Consider the following 20,714-nt stretch of genomic DNA (forward strand, 5'->3'; position numbering starts at 1 on the left):
CTTGCTCTGTTGCTCTGGTAAAAACCATAGGCCCCAAACCCAAATGCCTGCTGGTCTTTACCAGGCCCCTACACTTATAGAAAGTGGATTGGTCCACCTCACTTCCTGTCTTTAGAAAACGAATAAATAAGAACAAATACTAAAAACAAAAGATAAATAGAATCGACATTAACCTGCAAATAATACAAAAACTAGAAATGTAAGAATAAACTAACAAAATTCAAATGCATAAAGAAATAAAGAATAAATAGCTCCAACACTGGTCATGGTGGCTTTATAGTGATTGGTCTATGAAGTAGTGAGAAAACGTTTAGAAATTTGTATTGTGGACATATTTAACCAAACCAGCACTTATTTTTAGTCTCAATAAGCAACAGGAGGAAAGAAATAAGAAATGACATCTACATATGAGGTAAAAACTGCTAAAACAGCCCAATTTTCTTTAGCATAATCCCAGGTCCAAAGTGGATTGATTTGATTCAACCAACTTGGGTTGTTGTTTGGTTTTCCACTCAAAAAAATGGGTTAAAATGAACAATCTGTAGTTTTAAAGAAGGAATGAAAGAAAGCATAACCAAGAGTCAGGAAAGATTGAATCTTGGGGTTGAACTGGTGGGCGAACTGGTTTATCCATGGGTCAATGAGCAAGAGGCAAGATACAACCTGGAAAGATAACCACCTGTAATAAAGCAACATGGAGTTGAGCAAGACAAACAGCAATGCAGCAACACACGCAATGCATGTTTTTAAATGGTAGGAGGAAGCCAGAATACTCAGAGAAAAGCTAAGCATAGATAAGGGGACTTAAAACAAAAACCTAATAATATCCAAATTTTTTTTCAGAAACAATAATTTGCAAATATTTATGCATAGAACATTGTGTAAAATATTGTGTGTTCATAACAAGCTTATGACCATTTCTTTGGGCAAACTGTCTGCGATGACCCTAGCTAGCATTAGCTATTAGCATGTAAACACCACTGTCCCAACAGCATAGATGCAGCATTTGAGGTAACAAAAAAGCCCAGCAGTGTGTGTGTGTGTCTGTGTTTGTTTGTGTGTGTGTGTGTGTGTGTGTGTGTGTGTGTGTGTGTGTGTGTGTGTGTGCGTGCGTGTGTGTGTGTGTGTGTGTGTGTGTGTGTGCGTGCGTGTGTGTGTGTGTGTGTGTGTGTGTGCTGGGGTGCGCACGTGTGTGCAAAACTATCTGCAAATTGTGACTGTGGTCTTATCATTTTTCTGGCCTGTTTTTCAAAACTGAGCTAAGAATCTTAGCTTAAACTAACTTAGCCAAAGACATTTTTTTTCACATTCAGAAGAATCATTCGCTCTGGCTTGTACCAGCAAAATGTTTGGAAATCCTGTTTGGACCAAATCTGAAGAGCATGTTGATCATATTTAAAGACAATGAACACAAGCATTGAACGCTAAATTGAAGATGAATGTGTTAACAAGTAATGCTAATGTTGAAGAAGGGAAAAACTTGAAGAGCGATTTGGAAAGCCAGAGAAATCCAGGAACAAAAGCTATCCTGTTCAGAGAATGGGAATAAACACTTTAGTCTGTAATACTGAATCTATTTACTCAACATAAAAAGCACCCCATATATTTATTGGCACCCCGGGTAAAGATGTTTAAACACTTTCAAATAAATTTATCGCATGCAGCAGCTGATCTCAAATGGAAAAGAAAGAAGAATAAAAGCCGATTCAATTTGAACATATTTACGACGTTTGAGAGGAAAATCCTATAATAATAATTATTTTCCACAAAATCACAGATTCCACAGTTAATGGTTCCCCCAACGGTTACTCTCAAATAAAACAAAAGCATTTATGCATGATCTGGCGCAGAGGCAGATTATTTTTAATCCCACCACAAAGAGAGTGAAATACATTTCCAAAGCTCACCTCTAAAGAACTGCAGCAAACAGCGGAGTCTCCGTAGCAACTGTTAGAGGTTACACAAATCGGTGGAGGATACGGTAGAGGATCTGTGATGCTATGGTTTCTCTTTCAAAGACTCTTAAGAATTTAAGGGATTCACACATATTTACCGTAAATAATGATAATAAATCAAATTCATGTAGCGCTTTTTAGGATGTGAGGGGTGCTGTATATTCACACTTCAAAATACTTGTACTCTATTGTCTGTAAGTTTGTTTCTCATTCTCAACTGAGGACATCCCTAACTCTTAAGTTTTGTTAAGGATGTAAAACTGTTTAAGTATCACAAATAGAAACCATTTTGTCTGAACTTTAATATATTCGTATTTGTTTTTGAGGTAAGACTTGCAAAAGTCTTAGAGAGAACATCTCATTGTAAACAGCGGTTCGTTTGTCCGACTCTGTAAAAGTCAGGGTCTTGTCTCTGTGTTCACATGAGAGTAAAAGGACAGACTTTTACCTCAGCATGAAGATGTGAAAATTACGTGTAGTCCTGTGACAGGAATGTAGATGTTGTGAATGTAAATACTGTGCGTCTGCTTTCCCCATAAGTCTGGGGCAGTGAAGTGAAGCTGACTGAATGTGATGCTGTTACAAAAAAGAATGTAAAACTGTTTATTAAAACTGATTTCTTCAATTCTTGTGTCACGTTCTTCTGAGTCATAAAGAACGGAATGTCGTTTCTAGAAACAGGAAGCAAATCTTGTTTTAATTATAAAATTGTTCCTTTGTAAAAGTGAGAATAATGGTTTTTTTTTTATAACTATACAATAATTTTTTAACATCTACACCCAAAATATGGAAAAGAAGCGATAAGGTTTTGCCGTTTTCCATATTTTGACACATTGAAACCCAAAACTTGGGCATATGATGTCTCCCCAGAATATATTAAGATCCTACAAAACAAAATATATAATGAAAGAAACCATACACAACATAAAATTTGCTTCCACATACAGTATATCTATTTCACATTGTAGATGATGCAGACTTTTTATTTAATGTTAGAGAAATGTTCTCATTCTTTATTAAAGGTCTAATTTAATTAAAAAAACATCTTTTTTTATTTTATTTATCTATTTTTTTTTTTTTTACAAATAAACACGTGGTTTCCAGGGAACTTTTTATCTTTTTGCAGCTTGTGCCTTTTGGAGGTGGGAGGGGGTAAATAATGACGACTTTGTAGATCGCCATGTTTTGAAGCCTGAGCTGCAAATCCTTATTTTTCATTGGCTGACACCGTAGCATCACCCACAGTTTGTCCAATGAGCGCAAGTGATTTAGGGATCGTGGGCGTCTCCCTCTACGCTTGAGCTGCAGACTAGAATTTGAGCTAGCGCTCTTCGACGGTGGCACGATTCGTGAGTGGAAAACGTATATATGTAAGTGTCAACAATATAATGTGTAGACTAAGTCCCCTACACATTTGTAATATAGCATAAAAATGTACATGCTCATACATTACCACAATGGTGATATTTCTGTTATTTCCTGTGCTTCAGCCGTTGGTATTTGCGGCTGGTCGGGGTCGGGAAAGCTAACGTGCTACAGCTAAATGTGGTCGGAGATTCGTGGGGTCTTTCTCCCGTCTCCTCGACCATTTTGGTGTCCCTTATCCAACAGAGCTGAATATAATTTGATGCTTTGAATATTTGTAGGATTATATATGGCCAATAGAAGCCATATGTTCCATGTCTGTCGTTTTTGGTCACAGGGGAGCATGCTAGTAGCATGAAATGATAGGATAATTATTTATTTATTTTTCGGTCCAGGCTAACTGAACCGAAATAAGATGGCGTCTCCTATTTTGTTTTTCTTTTTTTTTTTTTTTTTGACGCACAATTTGGATTTGGAGCCGACTGCATTTTTTCTTCTAATTCTCCATTTTGCAACAACTGTTCCATATAAATGTTAAATCTACGTCAGTCGCGTTTTAGGCTCCCTTTATTAGGTCCGTTTGAGTTGATGCCTCTATTTGGTGAGTTAATGAATGGAACAATAGATACGGTCGCGTTTTCACCGTATTGTCTTTAAAACAGCGTTTTGACGATACGTACTAAAATATCCACGAGTCCTTATTTCTATAAACCGATATTACGGTAGCGGTAAAATGTTCCTGACCGGAGTCGGTTATATCAGGATTGTTATGGTTTCAACCGAAGGACATTGAAGGGGCCTTCAAAGATAAGCAGGTTTATGTACGTAGGCTCGAAATGTTGAAGGTTGTGCTTTAAAAAAAATTAAAAAGGGTTCATGTATGTTCTTAAACCTACAAGTTAAATGATAAAAAACAAGGTAATTCGTAACAAAATTGAAACAATTTCTACTATTCTTTTTAGATATTGTCTTCAAACTTCAGACACATTCTCCCCTTTTTAGTTATTTCATATTTTATGCTGCTTTAAAACTGTAAAATAGTTACGAATGTTTAAAAAGAAATCCTAAAAAGCAAACAAACAAAAAAAGAAAAGAAAATCTGGGCAAATTAAACTGTTTTGCTGGACTAAAAGTTCAGCTCAAAACTCCAGCAATGTCTTCAACAGGACTTACAAAGAATGATAATTTTCTTGTTGTGCTTATTTTGCCATATGTATTGGTATTTTCTCAACATAACCCACAATAACAAAAATAAATTAATCGGTAGTTTTTCTGGCCATGCCATAAATATTTTTAAAGTCCTTAGTTTTAATTCCACTGAAGAGAGAAATATATAATCAACATTTTTTGGTGTACAACATATTATGTGGATACTTTTGTAGGTTAATTGAGGGTGAGCTCAGTCTGATGCACTGAAGATCCACATTCTCCAAAACAACCCATACTGATTTATTATTATTAAATTCATTTCAGCAAAAGGGCAGAAACGAACGACTAAAAAAGCAAAAAAAAAAAGAAGTCTTCCTTTTTCAGGCTCATTAGTTGCACTAGGGATTATTTAACAATTTGACATCTTTAGATAAGTGACGTGAAATAAAATCAGTAGACGTTTTGCTGTTCTCCTACCAGGGTAGCCTTTACTCACCACATTTGTCGTTACTCCACGTCTTTTGATTGTTGATTTCCTCTCACAGAAACGAGGAGCAGCCGTGTCATTTCCCTCCAGAGAAGACACGTTTATCAGTGTTAATCACTGGGCAATAAAGTCGCCAGCTTCACTAAAAAGAAAATGGTAACGTTGCAGCTTTTGTTTAATTTTCTTGCCGTCAGTCAAAAGGCCGTGTTAAGAATTAGCAATACAAATGATCTGCTAGTCTTTCTACGTAACTATTCAAATCAAAAAATTATCCATCCATTTTCTTCCGCTTTATCCGGGGTCGGGTCGCGGGGGTAGCAGCTTCAGAAGGGAGGCCCAGACTTCTCTCTCCCCAGCCACTTGTTCCAGCCCCTCCGGGGGAATCCCGAGGCGTTCCCAGGCCAGCCGAGAGACACAGTCCCTCCAGCGTGTCCTGGGTCTTCATCACAACCTGATGAAGCCAACAGGACCACAACATCTGCAAAAAGCAGAGATGAGATCCTAAGGCCTCCAAAACGGATCCCCTCAACACCTTGGCTGCGCCTAGAAATTCTGTCCCATGAAAGTGATGAACAGAATCGGTGACAAAGGGCGGCCCTGGCGGAGTCCAACTCGAACCAGGGCCGAAACGAGCCCGACTTACTGCCGGCAATGCGGACCAGACTCTGACACCGGTCATACAGGGACCTGACAGCCCGTATCAAAGGGCCCGGTACCCCATACTCCCGGAGAACCCCCCACAGGGCTCCCCAAGGGACACGGTCGAACGCCTTCTCCAAGTCCAAATGTGGAGACTTTTGGACTTGGACTTTCAAAATTTATTTGAGTTGTTCCAGCATACCTTCAACTTTTGTACGTGTGCAAAAAAAGACATAAGGTTGTTGGTGCACTCAGATTTTGTTGTCTCTGACATCTGATTTTTGCATTTAACGTGTCGCGAAGTTGTGCCTTCTTTCACGTTAAAGTCAAGTCACAAAACAAATAAAAAGCAAACCTAACTTTAAACTCTGTAGAATCTTATAAATGCTTTAGCTTAAGTAAATGTTTAAGCCTGATCTGGAAATAAAACAAGACTAGAAACCATTATACAGTAGGTCCCGAAAAAAATTTATTCTATAGAGAATCGTAATTCCTCAAAAATCGGTTTTAGTCTGCTTAATTTTTTTTTTTTTGTAAATGTATATTTTTAATAATTCTTGATGTTCTTTTACTTGAGGAAAATCGAAGTTAAGCTAACACTGGTAATTGAAGTTACAAATGGAAGCTTATAGAATTGTTTTAAATAAATGTTTTATTTGTTTACGCTATCTTTTCGTCTGCTGAGTCCCATAATTTACACAGAATTTCTAGACCCTTTGAATATAAAAAAAAAGGTTTCTGAAATAAAAATTGAATTGAATCACTGGACTTTGAAAGATTTGCATCTCTAGTAAAAAAACAAATAGTTCATTAACTGTTTTTCGTTTTTTTTTTTTTAAGTAGCTTGGCATATTTGACATCTGTAACATAAGCATATGTTAAAACACAAAGAGAATATATGAGGGATGTTTGCAGTAATTCACATTTAGCTGTGGTTTTACTACACCAGGGTCAACACAGGGAAACCTCTAAATACAAATTAAATATTTTCCAATATGGCTACTTTTGACAAAATGATTCCTATAACATTGCTAAAAGCACTGCATGGCAAATTACCGAAGAGAATTAACCCAATTTTTGGGGGGAGAACCAGGAATACTTTTTTTTGTTTTACATTTAGAACCAACAACTTTCATTATGATTTATAGACCCTAAGGTGGTGAGCTCCACCTTAGAGGTCCCAAAACCCAACACAAATGTACGAATTGTGGCATCAACGGCTTTCCATACCGACTGCCTTGAACTCTGACAGAAATTGCGTCACCATTTTGCAGCAGAAGAGAAACTGGTTCTTTACTGCTTGCTTTTTCCTGCAGTTTAAGATGTTAAGGCCACATTAATGACATTGTTGTTGTACAGAGTAAGAGAGAGCGCACACGGACCATACAGTACAGTTGTATGTGGTGGGTAATGTAGACTTAGTTTTATTACGATATTTTTGAAATACTGCTGCGATAACAACAATTATCAAATAAAACCATATATTACTACATTTTTAGGTATGTTCAGGCCCACGACTCATAGCCACTCAAACTTGAATACTGCTCCTATTTGATATTGCCTTCTTTAGGACACTAGTCCCTAGTTCCATCCTGGACCACTTGTTTCTGATTTACATTTTACACGTTCGTATTTGGAAGGAAATTCGTAAACAACACAGTCGTGTTTATAAAACCCTGGATTCAGATGCGTTCCTATTTACAGGGTTCTCTGTAATGTATATCATGTACCATGTTTAGTCCATGTTGCTTCAACTTATCATGTGTTTTGAAGAACCTCCTCATTAAAATCCTACCACTCCTGTGTCCAAACCCCAGCCTCCCCTCGTTCGCCACAGAACGATGCGCGTCTTCATGAACGGCGACCGCCACGTCATGGCCAAACATTCCGCCATCTATCCAACACAGGAGGAGCTGGAAAGCGTCCAGAACATGGTGTCCCACACAGAGCGGGCTCTGAAGGCCGTTTCTGATTGGCTGGATAAGGAGGAAAAGGGAACTACAAAGTCTGAATTCGAAGACTGTGACAAAGACAGGTCAGGATATAGTAGATTGCACATTCCTCTTGGTTACTTGATGATAACGATGTAGACGTCTAACTTGCTTTGTCTTCTAACAGTGAGCAGAAGGACCAGGCCACCCGGACTCTGCGTGGCGTTATGAGGGTGGGTCTGGTTGCTAAAGGTCTGCTGCTGAAAGGAGACCTGGACCTAGAGCTGGTGCTTCTCTGTAAGGACAAGCCCACCGTCAGTCTGCTGGGAAGGGTGTCTGAAAACCTTCTTGCACAGCTGCAGGTATGACTGACCTGAGTGAATCAAGCCAAATTGTTGTGAAACGTTTGTGTGACACAAAGTTTTGTTCTGTTTCAAAGATACTAATTTCCAGAGGTTGCGACAGGCCAACTAACCTCTCCACCTTTTATAAAATAAAACAAAATTTTTGTCCATCAACTCTGCTGCGTTTGTACTGATACAATTTTCATTTGGGCTGCTTTTGTTTTTAAGATATTAATGAAAGTTTAAACCTCAAAAGGTCAACCAATAATTGGTGCCAAACGTTCGTTCGTCACAAATGTGTTTTCAGAGGTCGCGAAAGGTCAACTATCCCCCTTCTCTCCCTTTTACAGAATTAAAAAAAAAACTGGTGTCCATCAACTCTGCTGCGTTTGTTCTGATAAGATGTTCATTTGTGCTGCCTTTGTTTTGAAGTTCTTAATTGAAGTATAAAGGTCATAAGGTCAACATCTCCCCCTCACGTTACCCAAATAAAATTAATGCCAAACATTTGTGCCATCAAAATCTTTAGTTTGTGTCTCTTTTGAATAATAATAATAAAAAAATTTTTTTTCCATATGTCAACCAGACAAAATATCTTTCAGTAATACCTTCAAAACAAAAGCAGCAGAAATTGACATTTTTGCACCACAAGAACATAACAGAGTTGGTCAACCTCTGTTGAACCCTGGAAATGATTTTAAGAATATCTTTAAAATGAAAGTGGCACAAAAATAAAATTTGCTGCACAAACTTCTGACACCATTTTGATTTGAATTAGGTTGGAGCTGGTGGGGTGGGGGAGGGGATCTTCACCCAGATGTATGACTGGTATATTTCTGTTCCTCCTGTATTTACAGTAATCTGCTCAAATGTTTTTTTTTTTTTAAAGTATGCCCTTTTCCCATTTGTTCTTTTCAGACTATAACAGAAGATAAATACGTAGTAACGCAGGACATCCATGATGCGAGCATCATGATCCACAACACAAAGGAGCCCCCTCTAACGCTCACAATTCACCTCACATCCCCTTTGGTCCGCGAAGAGATAGAGAAGGCGACCGCTGGAGGTAAGCCCCCCCAAACAGAGACCCCTGTCCTTCATTAGTGCTAACCTACTTCCAGCTGCGAGGCCAGGCAGGCAGCAAGGCTAGACAGATATTGTTTATTGGGCCTTCAATGGAGCTAGGGGACAAGAAGACCTTCAGATAATGAAACCCTGCTATGCTTGTAGCTCTCTAGACACTCTCGTAGTTCCATGTAATGTAATCGTACATTTTTGATGGCCCAATATACAGTAAAGGGCAGGCAGTGTAACTATTGTTGAAGACATAGTTTCTCTTCCCCTTTTAAAGAGCAGGTAACCAATGAAATGAAGGCTTACTGAGAATTTACCCGAATACAAAACCACTGAGACCACTGTGTTTGCATGTGTTTTTTTTTTTTATCATTGATGATGAACGGTTTGCATTGCAGCAAAAATGAGTAGCAAAAACCCAAAGTCTTTGTTTGACCCCCACAGTGGGCTGTTAACCGCCTCTGTCTTGTTTTTCTGTGTGTTTTTTTTCTTAGCGGGAAAGGTCCAAGGTTACAGGTAATGACAAGGGGCACAGGAATTTGGCATGTACATCAACTGTTGTAGAGGTCCTAGCAACCCATCCTAGCTTAGCATCAGTGAATGAAAAGTTTGGTGAAAAGCAGGCTCTCTGGTTCCTGCCTTTTAGTCCGAGTGCTCAACAGCAGTAAGGCTTGAGCCTTGACTTTATCTGTAGCCCTGCACTAACAGCGACGCCCCGTTTGGGCCTTCGTTTCTGAGCCATCAGTTTTGCTGCAGTGTGGACTTGTTTTGATACCCACTTTTTGTGCATCTGATAATTTCTGCCTGTGGTTCCAATTCTGATTCTCTCTGTCAAGCCTTCTAGTTTGTCAATTTTTAGGGACGCTGGACCTTTGACCAACTGGCCGCTCTCTGTCTCGGAAGGGGCAAAGTGCAGCGTACCCAGTATGGGGGGCCGAGGGGAGGGGTTCCACTTCCTGTTAGTGTTGGAGAGAAAGCATCTGTTTGAGCTGACACAGCCGTGGAGACAACCTCCCATTTGATACTTTTTTTTTATTTTTTATTTTAGTCTTTTTACATATTGTTTAACTTTGAGTTTTTACACAGCTTATGACTTAAGACACAACCCTGTAAGTATGCTGGGTTTTAAATAGGGATGCATCGATCAGAAATTCTACGGCCACTTTCCAGTCTTCGGCTTTGGAAAAGCCCTGAACTGCTGGTACTGACATAGAACTTCTAACTTATAGTTCTATGTGAGAACTATCTCGCTTTCTGGATAAGGATAAAAAAATGTTTTTAAATATCTTAATAATGAAATTGATTATATAACAATAAAACGTTTTAACAAAAGCATCTTCAGATACAGTAAAAATCTTCCAGGCTTACGTGACAAAAAATAACGACAACATCCCTTTGGAGAGGCTTCAAGTTGCTTCTGTATTAAATCCTTCATTTTGTTGTAACCACACAGAAATCTTTGTTATGATTAATTGCTATTTATATTCCCATGAAATGTGATATAGAACAAAGACAGTGATCACTCAGAGTATGGTTTAATCTGCCCTAAGGATCTTTCATTAGCAATTAGCATCCTCAGTGTTAATTCCTACATGTAATGTATTATATATTTCCTGTAGAGTTTGTATACCCTTGTCTTAAGCGTAATATTTCCAAGCGGGCCAAAGTTTTCAAATCCAGCATGTTAAAAAATAAGTCAGAAGGATAAAACGGAAAAACTCTGTTCTAAAACAATCTACTTCCTGTTTGTTGACGCCTAACTTCCTGTTGTGGTGTCCTTAGTGAAAGGCCGACATATCTCTGGGGGGAAAAAACACATCAGTACAATACTGGAAAATGAGTATGCTCGAGTCTTCGCTCCGTAAAAGCGTCCACACCGAAGAGCAATATTAGCCTGTTTTAGTAGCAGTTGTGGTGCATTAACTGTCAGAAAAAAAGATAGGATGTTTAGCTTCCGACCAACGACAAAGCGTAAAGTTTTTCTAGTTCTGGCCGCCATCGAATTTCTCGATGCATCTCTAGTTTCAGGTGCCTGGGGTTTTTGTTTGTTTGTTTGTTTTGTTTCTTTTTGTGGGAGTGGGGGGGGGAGGGTTGTAAAACAACATTAACTGGGAGGCTGAAAGCTTTGGGCGGTTCTCCAGTGGAGGGATCCCCTCCCCTTCCCCCTTCCTGCCTGTGGTTTGGGAAGGCTGCCTGTGTTCCCCCTGGCCGGCTGACAGAACTCCCCTTGGTCAAACTGTACCTTGTCTTCTTATTCCACCTGCCAATAGAAACGCTTTCAGTCATCGATCCCCCGGATGTTCTGGACAGGCAGAAATGCCTAACTGCCTTGGCATCTCTACGCCACGCTAAGTGGTTCCAGGTTTGAATCTTGTCTTTATTTGTCTCTAAAACAGATGTAGCTTTGAGTTTGGTTTTATGCTCTCTGTTCTTATATTATTTTAAAAATTTCTTACATTTTCTCTCTCTTTTTATTTATTTATATTTTTGTTTCCTCTTTTGAGGTGTACTTCCTGTAGTATAATTTGATGACTTGGGTGTTTGTTTTTTTTAGGATATGTGTGTCATCACACGCTTCAGTCGCTTCGCTCACTTTTTACAGGTTCTCTGCCAGTTAACACCGACACCAAATAGAAGCTGTTGCTTCTAGCCTCTAAGTTTCATTCGCTTGCTCGTTTAGCGACACTTTTGTTTTTAACTCCAATCAACCAAATCCGGGAACTAATAGCCATGCATCCAGGTGCAATATTTCTAGAACGTCATCGTTGCTGTGAATGAGTCATTTCTTTTGTTTCCCATAACTGTACACACGCAAGCTACTTACCGAGCGCTTTTTTTTTTTTTTCCTCCGGTGCCCCGTGTGAGAGGGCGCGCGAGACGGAACTGTTTCCATGTGGTTAACTGTGTTTTATCCCTCATAGTCCTGCTGCCTGTGTCACCTCTGGTTTGTCACGCCGTAACAGTCAGTGCTCCGTCTCAGCAGCTTGTTAAGTGTAGAGTATGTGGCCTCGACCTCTCCTGCTCTCCTGGCTGCTTTTGTTAGTGTGTGTGCCACAAACTCAACAGGAATATTGCACCTCGAGTAATTTCTAAGTATTTCTGTCTCTAACTCAACCGTGACCCCGACCCCCTTCCTCTTAAAGTGTCGGCACATGTTTTTGCACAGCCTTTTTGTAATGGTTTAACTTGTTTCTCACATTGGCCTAGAATTGAGTTTGAGGTGGTTTTATTCACTTCTGATCTTTGTTAGATGCATGTCCCCCCCCTCTCCCAAAGACAGAATTTGTTTACACCTGATAACTAAACCATCAATTATTTGTATGTGTGAACTATATGATCATGATCATACAATCTTACAAAGCAATCCTTTAATACCTGGGGAAATCTTCCATAGCGACAAAGCTAAGCTGTAATATTCTGTGGCTCCATTTTTATTCATTTCTGTTCTATGTTGGTGTTGATGATGCTTGTCTCACGTAGTTGTCTCTTCTTGACTAAATCTGCCCACCTCCCATCTCGCCCACCTCCCCCCCCGCTCCTGCTTGTGTTTCCAGGCCAGAGCCAATGGGCTGCGCTCCTGTGTCATCGTCATCCGCATCCTGAGGGACCTGTGCGCCCGAGTCCCCACATGGGCCCCGCTTCGTGGCTGGGTAAGCTAACAAACCGTGGAGTAAATGGTAAAAGCAATGGCGAAATATTTATTTGATTAACGTTGTCTTACTGATTATCTTTTATGGGCGATGTTGGGGATTTTATGGCTGTCTATGTTGTGTGCTGATGTATTTGCCTGCTGTCAATTGCATCCTCTTCTCTCCCATCAGTTTGTCTAAAAATGTATCATCAATACCAAGAGTTTTGAGTTTTGTTTAAAAACAAAACTCTTGGTATCGAGTTTGATATTCAGCATGGCTGCACTGACCGTATTAAAGTTTTACAATAGCAAAAAAGAAAAAGAAAAGACTAAAAATTTTAATTTTTTAGCAACATCGCAATTTGTCACCCGTTGCAGCAAGCATTTAACCAATTAATCTGATAATGATGAGCCTGATAACTTCCGTCACATAATCTGGTTCATTTCTGGTTCAGATTTTGTTTTATTTTGTATATTTAAAATATCTTCCAGAGCCACTGTTAAACGGTCTTTACTAAATGAAAGTTTATTGGTATTTGAGAGGATGAAGTTGAATTACTAAGCTATTATCAATATATTAATGGCAACAATATTATTGTTTATCGCCGTAATTACTGGGACAGTTTATCGTCCAGCAAAATTTGTCATCATGACCAGCTTACTTTACACATTTAGAGTTTGTTTTCGCCCATTCTTTGTGAAATGCTTGTAGTAAACCTCTGAGATCATCAATGAAAGATTCCAGTTTGGCTTGTTGTGAATCATACATTTTGATTCCAAAAAAAATCTTGAGTCTTTCCTCGGCTTGAGCGGAGTTTTCAGCGATATTAAACAGCAGCGTCTCTATCACGATTATTGTCCAAATGGAAATTCTAAAGCTCATTTTAATTGATCCTGCAATCAACTGATTTATTCACTTATTGTCACCAGATTAGTGCAAATCTCTGTTACATAAATGTCAATTTAAACATGTTGGAGTTAAAAAAATCTATAAATTTTTTTTTTTTTTAAGTCAAAAAGTTCAAGTGACACTGCAGAGAATCATCCCGTCAGGGAGTTTAAAAACTTTTCGTGCTTCACAGCCACTGGAGCTGATCTGTGAGAAAGCAATCGGCACAGGGAACAGGCCCATGGGGGCAGGCGAAGCTCTGCGGAGAGTTTTAGAGTGTCTCGCTTCGGGGATCCTCATGACAGGTATGCACTCGGCTCCTGGGCGTCCCTTGAGTGTTTTGTGCCTTTAATTCGTTCCAAATAACATTCTGAATGGCCATTTTGCAGACGGTCCTGGAATTTATGATCCATGTGAGAAGGACCCCACAGACGCCATTGGTCACCTGGATCAGCAGCAGAGAGAAGACGTCACAGCGAGCGCTCAGGTGAGTCCAGTGAAGTCGTTTGTACATTTTTGGCTAATTAGTCCTGTGATGCACTAAAATGCCGTCTCTGCTGCCATCAGCATGCTTTAAGGCTGTCGGCTTTTGGGCAGCTCCACAAAGTTCTCGGAATGGACCCGCTTCCGTCAAAAATGCCCAAAAAACCTCGCAGCGACACCCCGATTGATTACACAGGTACTGGAAAACTACAACAACAACAGCGGGTTTTGGGTTTGATTTTGTTGTAACGGGATAATTCTATGTGTTATTCAGTGCAAATCCCACCCAGCACAGCGTATGCCCCACCTATGAAGAGGCCTATAGAAGAAGAAGAAGGAACCGATGATAAGAGTCCAAACAAAAAGAAGAAAAAGCTGCAGAAGAAATGTAAGTGTTCCTTTAGCACTGGGATACCTAGATTCACTGTTTCTGTTCTTTTGGACGGGCATGAAAGCTTAAAACCCTTTTTCTGTTTGGTTCCCAAAGCTGCAGAAGAAAAGGCGGAGCCGGCTCAGTCAATGAACGCCCTAATGAGGCTGAATCAGCTGAAACCAGGTCTGCAGTACAAGCTGATATCTCAAACCGGTCCGGTTCATGTTCCAGTGTTCACTATGGCGGTGGAGGTGGACGGAAAGACGTTTGAGGCTTCTGGTCCGTCCAAGCGAACCGCCAAGCTGCATGTAGCTGTCAAGGTGAGCGCTGCTTCCTGCATGTGTGGTTAGATAGATGTATGGAGCAAATTGGGTCATAAATGTGCTCAAAAATGTTTATTGAAATAAAAAAATAAAAAATTCAACTTAAATATATTTATTTTCATTTTCAAACTTTTTTTTTAGTTCAAAAGTTGTTCTTCTGTTTAAATTTACTTTTGACTTCCTAATCCATTTTTTTTTCCAATTACAAATTTCTTTCCTTAGTTTCAAAAGTTTTTCAGCTGAATTTTTTCCTGTCTCAATTTTTTTTTCATTTTCAAACTTTTCAGTTTCTAAATTTTCTGTTTGAGAAAACAGACATTTTTTTCTCAAGCAAATTTCAAACAAATTTATTTTTGTTTCAATTTTTTTTGTTCAGTTTCAAAGCAAATTTCAGTTTGAATTTTTATTTTCCATTTCAAATCTTTTTTCGTTTCAAATTTTTTTCTTTTCAGTTGTAAGTTTTATTCTTGTTCCGATTTCTTTTCAGCTTCAATTTTTTTCATTATCCTCAACTTCAAAATCATTTTCAAATTCCTTTTTTCCCCCATCTAATTTTTCTGGGTTTTTTTTAAAGTGTCAAAAGCCAAAGTTGAGCAAACTTTATTTGGAGCAAAATTTATCTCAATTATACATGGTAGTTTGCTGCTTTTATCTAAATGAAAGTGAATTTCTTTGGGTGTGTTCAGGTGCTGCAGGACATGGGCCTACCCACCGGGGTGGAACTGAAGAGTACTGAAGTCGCTGTGAAATTGGAAGAAACTGTAGTAGCAATCGCTGCAGAAGAAGTAAAGCCAGCAGTAATCCAAACCGAATCGTCCACTGCCACAGCCGGCGCCACTCCAGAATCTGCCGAGGTAAGCGTCGGCTGACGATATCAGACAGTGTCGCGTAGTCAGATCTGTTGTCCTCACCCGTCTCCTCTCCATCAGACGGCTCGCCAGCAGGGACCAATCCTGACCAAACACGGCAAGAACCCCGTGATGGAGCTGAACGAGAAGCGCCGCGGCCTCAAGTACGAGCTCATCTCTGAGACGGGCGGCAGTCACGACAAGCGCTTCGTCATGGAGGTGGAGATCGACGAGCAGAAGTTCCAGGGCACCGGGTCCAATAAGAAGGTGGCCAAGGCGTACGCGGCCCTGGCTGCTCTGGAGAAGCTGTTTCCTGAAGGCTCTGCTCCTGAGCCTGCTAAAAAGAAGAAGGGACCGCCCATGGTAAGCAGGAAAAGATCGTTTCTCAATAACTGAGGGTCTAGACCCTCTGGACGAAGCAAAACGCGTAGGACCAGATTGGAGTCTACTGTTTACCACTCTGTTTCCTTTACAAATGTCAGTATTCTACAAATGTGAAAAAACCCCTGCAATTTCACAGTTATGGTGTTTCCGTCAAGTAAGAAACATGGTTCAAATGACACATGAATACTTTTGTATTCATGATAAGCCATTAAAAATATGCCACGCCATCATCGTCCAACTACTTCCTGTCGTCTTCTTCTTCGCGGTTTGTGCCAGTGGCAACATCTGGTCGTTCATGTGACTCGTGATGCTAAAAAAGTCATTCCATCGCAGTTTTGCAAAAATTAACCAATTTTTATACTGCCAAAAAAACACTTCATCTTAGCGGAAAAACTTGTCGAAAACTAAAAGTGTTTTCTAAATTGCCAGGTTTCCATTAAGCAAATTAATTTTTCAAATGTCAAATTGCGCAAATTACCTACATGGTCAATGAAAATGCAGCTAGTGTTCACCTTCGCTCTGCCCACCAGGTCATGTCTACATGTGCGCGGTCACCAACGGTCACCCCACTGTTGCTAACTTAGCAACTTTGTTGCTGTGTTTAGTGGTTTTTTTTCCTGTCAGACCTCTCTAGTAACATGTTTAAATAAGTATAGCTGCTTAGCCGCAACTCGTAATTTTTCTTAGGTTATTTCATTTAGAGAGGAACGGCTTCAACTTTTATTTGATTTTTCAGAGCACTAGCTTATGTCTTGTAATAGCATTGGTCAGTGTTTTTTCACAAAATGAGATTGGAACAACTAAGGTGTATTGTGACCTAAAATTACCTGACATTATCAGTTATTAAAAAAAATGGTATCAGTGACTGGCCAGAAGAAGCCATCGGTGCGTCCCTACTGTTTTTTTGGGGGGTTGTAATACAACAAAAACGGATTAAGAGTACTCGCAGTTGGGTACGTTTGTTGTTTTTTTTTCTTATATGATTCATTTTAAAACATCTTTGTATCCATTTCAGCACCAACCGTTTGGCCTGGACGTTGGCATACCCAGAGGCAGAGGGAGAGGCCGAGGCCGTGGAAGAGGCAGAGGCTTCAACAACGGAGGCGGCTACGGTCAAGGAGGTAGGAACCTTCTTTTCCTGGTTTTCGTAGACTTAACTGGACTTGCAGCCACTGATCGTGTGCTGTCCTTGTCAGGTGGATTTGGAACGTACGGATATGGGAACAACACCAACTCTGGCTACAGTGAGTATTTAGTTTCTTCACCTCTAATGTTGCTGTTTGAAGTTTTGTCTGTTTATTCTTGATGAAAGTAGAAATAAACAGTGTGGAGCATTGTGTTGGCAGAGACGCTTGTGCATCCTGCAACGACCCACCAGGGCGGGAAGTGGGGTCCGGTTTCTGTAAAAACAAAAAGCTCCTTAATGCCTTGCTGGGATTATCCTAGCTGAGTGATTTTACATTTCTCTGCTTTAAGCCACAGGGGTTGAATCAGTTTTTTTTTTCTTTTTTTTCCCACAAGCCTCCTCTTATGAGTTTCCCTTTCTTCATTCTGGCAGCCTGGTTTGAAGACTGACCTACCTGAGCGTGACAGGAGCAGAGAAATCTAAAAAAAAAAAAAAAAAAAAGTCCAACACAATAAAAAAAATAATCTGACCTAACACAGCCTGCCATTTTTTAAGGCAGAAGAAAAATTCAAAATAATCTAATTTTGATATATTTTTTTGTCCCCCCCCCTTCTCTGCCCTGTCTCACTCTTTAGGTGACTTTGTCTCAGACTACTATGGCTACCCCGAGTTTGCAACATAGAACTCCCCCTCCCCTAACTCCAGTGTTAGAAAATAATAATAATAATTAAAAAAAAAACCTGTTGAGAGGATTTGAACGGACAAAAATACTCAGTAGTGTTCCAGCGGGATCAGAAAGTCGCGTCACCATCAAGTCCACAACCCCTGGGACAAAGTGACTCCATCTAACCTGTCTTGCCAATCCCACTTGTCACGTCCAAGCCGCCTCTGGGGAGACGATCCTCCACTGCATGCACGCAGCCATAAGACGAACCTCTGTACCCGTGGATGTACCTGAACACACCGGACCCATTTTAGCTCAGTGTCTTCTCGCAGTCCGGACGACCTGTGGGGAGCCGAACGACACGTACTGCCTTTCGGGACGTCTCTGCCTCCACACGTTTAGATGAAACAACTTCCTTTTTGTTTTTAACTGTGTGTCTCTTGTCCACCACGATTGACCTCATTTTAAGGAAACTATATTTTTTCTCATCAAATCTGTTATTTCCCTGTCTTGTTGGCACCGTGGAGTTAGAAATAAACTAGCTGCATGAAGGTCTTACTCTGGCACTGTCTAGCTTTTGTCTGCTTCTCGCCCGATCTGTATCTGGCGGCTGGCAAAGACGAAATGAGGCTTGTTTGTGCTCAGACTGGATCAATGTAAGAATGTGTTTGGTGTGGGAGGATTTCCTCACTCTAGCTGTTTTTATATGTTCTTTTTATTAATAAATGTTGCATTCATGACTGACTTAAGTTGTTGGTTGCCTGTTTACGACACACAAGCTGGAGCGAACAAAATATCTGCCCCATTTTGAACCTGTGCCATGCTGTCGCTCCATAGATTACTACGACGACGGGGCAAATGGCAGCGCTGGGGTATCGAGCAGCCTCTCAGGCGGACTTCCGTTCAGCTCCACAGAACCTCCGGCTCCAGGCTCCTATGGGTCATATTATCAAAATGAAGGATCCTACGCTGCCCCGGCGGCCAACAAAATGCCCAAAAAGAAACCCCCCATGCAGAAGGGTGGTCCACTGGGAGGCTATCAATCAAACATCTCCGTAGGGCAGGGGTCGTATAACCAGTACGGGCAAGCGAAGAAGAGTTTCAACCAGAACCAGGGGGGTGCGGGTGGTTATTCCTACAGCACTGCCTACCCCAGCCAGGTGACGGGGGGAGCGGGTGCTGCATCTGGGGGTAACCAGGAGTACAATTATGAAGGTGAGTTTAATCGGTTTTAAAGCTTTAGAAACGGTCCCTACACAGCCTGGAAACGTTCAGCATTGTACTGAGGAATACTGTTGGAAAATATGCTAGAAATAACTTGAATGTTGTGTGTACGCTAAATGATCAAAAGTAAAGTTTGGAAGTTTTCATGTGAAAATGTGGGAAACGGAGTTTGTGCGTCCCTATAAAGTCTTAAACTTGTATATAAAATGAAGGACTTCAAATGTCTTGAAAAAAATAAATAAATTTGGCCTTAAATGTTAATCTCATAGCTAGCTTTTCTAGAACAACGTTCGTCTTTGGCATTTTCTCACTTCTACTGCCAACCCATATTGTCAACTTCCTAAAATTGTGGGCAAAGACATTTTTTTTTTCCCTAAAGCATTTTTTGGAAAGAAAGGTGGTGATTTTATTTTACTGTTTTTCCCCTTTTTTTGTCAAAATTGCTTTTGTAGACTTTGTAGACTTGGGCGACTACTTTAGGAAGGTGACGATACGATGCTACGCGCAATCCGCAAAAGATCTGAGTAGTACATGGTCACACAACCTGTTTACAACAGTAGTACAACGTCACAGTTTTGATTCCCCGGCGTGTCGAAAGCTCCCCAGAAAGCGGTTCTGCGACACTACTAGTTACAGCATCATTTGGTGCGGCACAGACTCTGAAGTTGGAGGTTTAGTGGATTTTTAAACACAGCAGTCAAACACCAGTATTATCTGTTGAAGAATTGAACCTAAACTAAGTTGTTATTGTTGAGGGAAACCAGCTGAAGAGAAAAAAGCAGAGTATGAAACCAAAGAATACAGCCACAGATGTCGGTGGTAATGTCTGTAGGTTATGATCGAACACAGCGGTATGGCATTTATAGATAATGCGCAAGTTGGAGCTGTATTCTCATAAAACAAGCCTTCTAAAAGATCTAATAATTTTTCCCACCTGTTTTTATTTTTGTTTTTTGTAACATCTCTCTTTCTGGCTTCCAGGTTTCACCCCCCAAACCAGTTACAGTACACAGGGAGGTGGCAACCAGGGCTTTCCCGCCAACCACACCCAGTACCCCGGCTTCGGCAGGAGCGACGGCAACATGAATTACCAGTACAGATAGGCTGCTTCCACGGGGCCCATGAAATCACCCGGCATCAGTGTGTCAACCCTTCTCCAAAGAGAGCGATGGAAGACCTGCCTGTGCTCCTTGCCTTTTTCCATGTCTGCTTCCTATGTGCTTTCGGGTTTAGATGTAGCACATGTTGGCACACTCTGTGGACTTTTTAAATGTCGAATCCGAGCTGTGATCGAAGTTAGTGGTCTGTTTCAGTATGATTAGTTCAAAGTTTTGTTTATATTTATTTTTTCATTTTTTGTTTTATGTTCCTGGTCTTTACCACTAAATATGAAGACTGATTCCTAAAACCTATTTGTAAGACAAGACTTTAGTTTTTTTTTTGTTGTTTTTTTTTTTTTTATGGCTGGACAAATGTGAAAGATAGTTTCACCTTTTCTTTTATTATTTTTGCTCCGTTTTGTGGTAACGTTAAAATGTACGCTGATAGCTTCTTCTTTTTTCCAGCAGTGGTTGTGATTTTTGACTGTTTTTGCTAATTACCTGAGGTGAGGTGATGCTTTCACCATCTGATTTTCGAAGATAACTGGAACATATATTCTGCTGTTAAATCCACATCTCTGCTCAATGTAGCTTTTAAACTGGGTGGGGTTTTGCTCTTGTTAATGTGTAACAGAGTGTTTGTATTAATAAATCCTTTTTATTTTGAATTAACAGTTCTGTTTATACAGATTGGGTCTTTGTAATGTTGTGGCTAATTATAGTTG

The 20,714-nt window shown here is 40.2% G+C and overlaps 1 protein-coding gene across 3 annotated transcripts; it reads left to right on the forward strand.

The window, feature by feature from the left end:
- The first annotated feature begins 3,240 nt into the window (after positions 1-3,240).
- ilf3 (interleukin enhancer binding factor 3) lies at positions 3,241-20,663 on the forward strand. 3 transcript variants are annotated; one of them, XM_005802793.3, is made up of 18 exons: positions 3,241-3,325; positions 5,015-5,112; positions 7,413-7,630; positions 7,714-7,888; positions 8,789-8,936; positions 11,215-11,306; positions 12,499-12,594; positions 13,658-13,769; positions 13,854-13,951; positions 14,032-14,143; positions 14,222-14,335; positions 14,435-14,640; positions 15,330-15,497; positions 15,573-15,854; positions 16,891-16,996; positions 17,072-17,119; positions 18,503-18,880; positions 19,871-20,663. In XM_005802793.3, exons 2-18 carry the CDS (start codon positions 5,110-5,112, stop codon positions 19,990-19,992), a joined length of 2,478 nt encoding a protein of 825 aa, XP_005802850.1. In that variant the 5' UTR covers positions 3,241-3,325; positions 5,015-5,109; the 3' UTR covers positions 19,993-20,663. The 3 variants fall into 3 exon arrangements, with proteins under 3 accessions (XP_005802850.1, XP_023204337.1, XP_005802851.1); XM_023348569.1 differs by lacking the exon at positions 5,015-5,112; XM_005802794.3 differs by lacking the exons at positions 18,503-18,880; positions 19,871-20,663 and adding an exon at positions 17,637-18,409.
- The last annotated feature ends 51 nt before the right edge of the window (positions 20,664-20,714 follow it).

This window comes from Xiphophorus maculatus, chromosome 16 (assembly GCF_002775205.1).
Source record: "Xiphophorus maculatus strain JP 163 A chromosome 16, X_maculatus-5.0-male, whole genome shotgun sequence".
In the NCBI taxonomy this organism is placed as follows: Eukaryota; Metazoa; Chordata; class Actinopteri; order Cyprinodontiformes; family Poeciliidae; genus Xiphophorus; species Xiphophorus maculatus.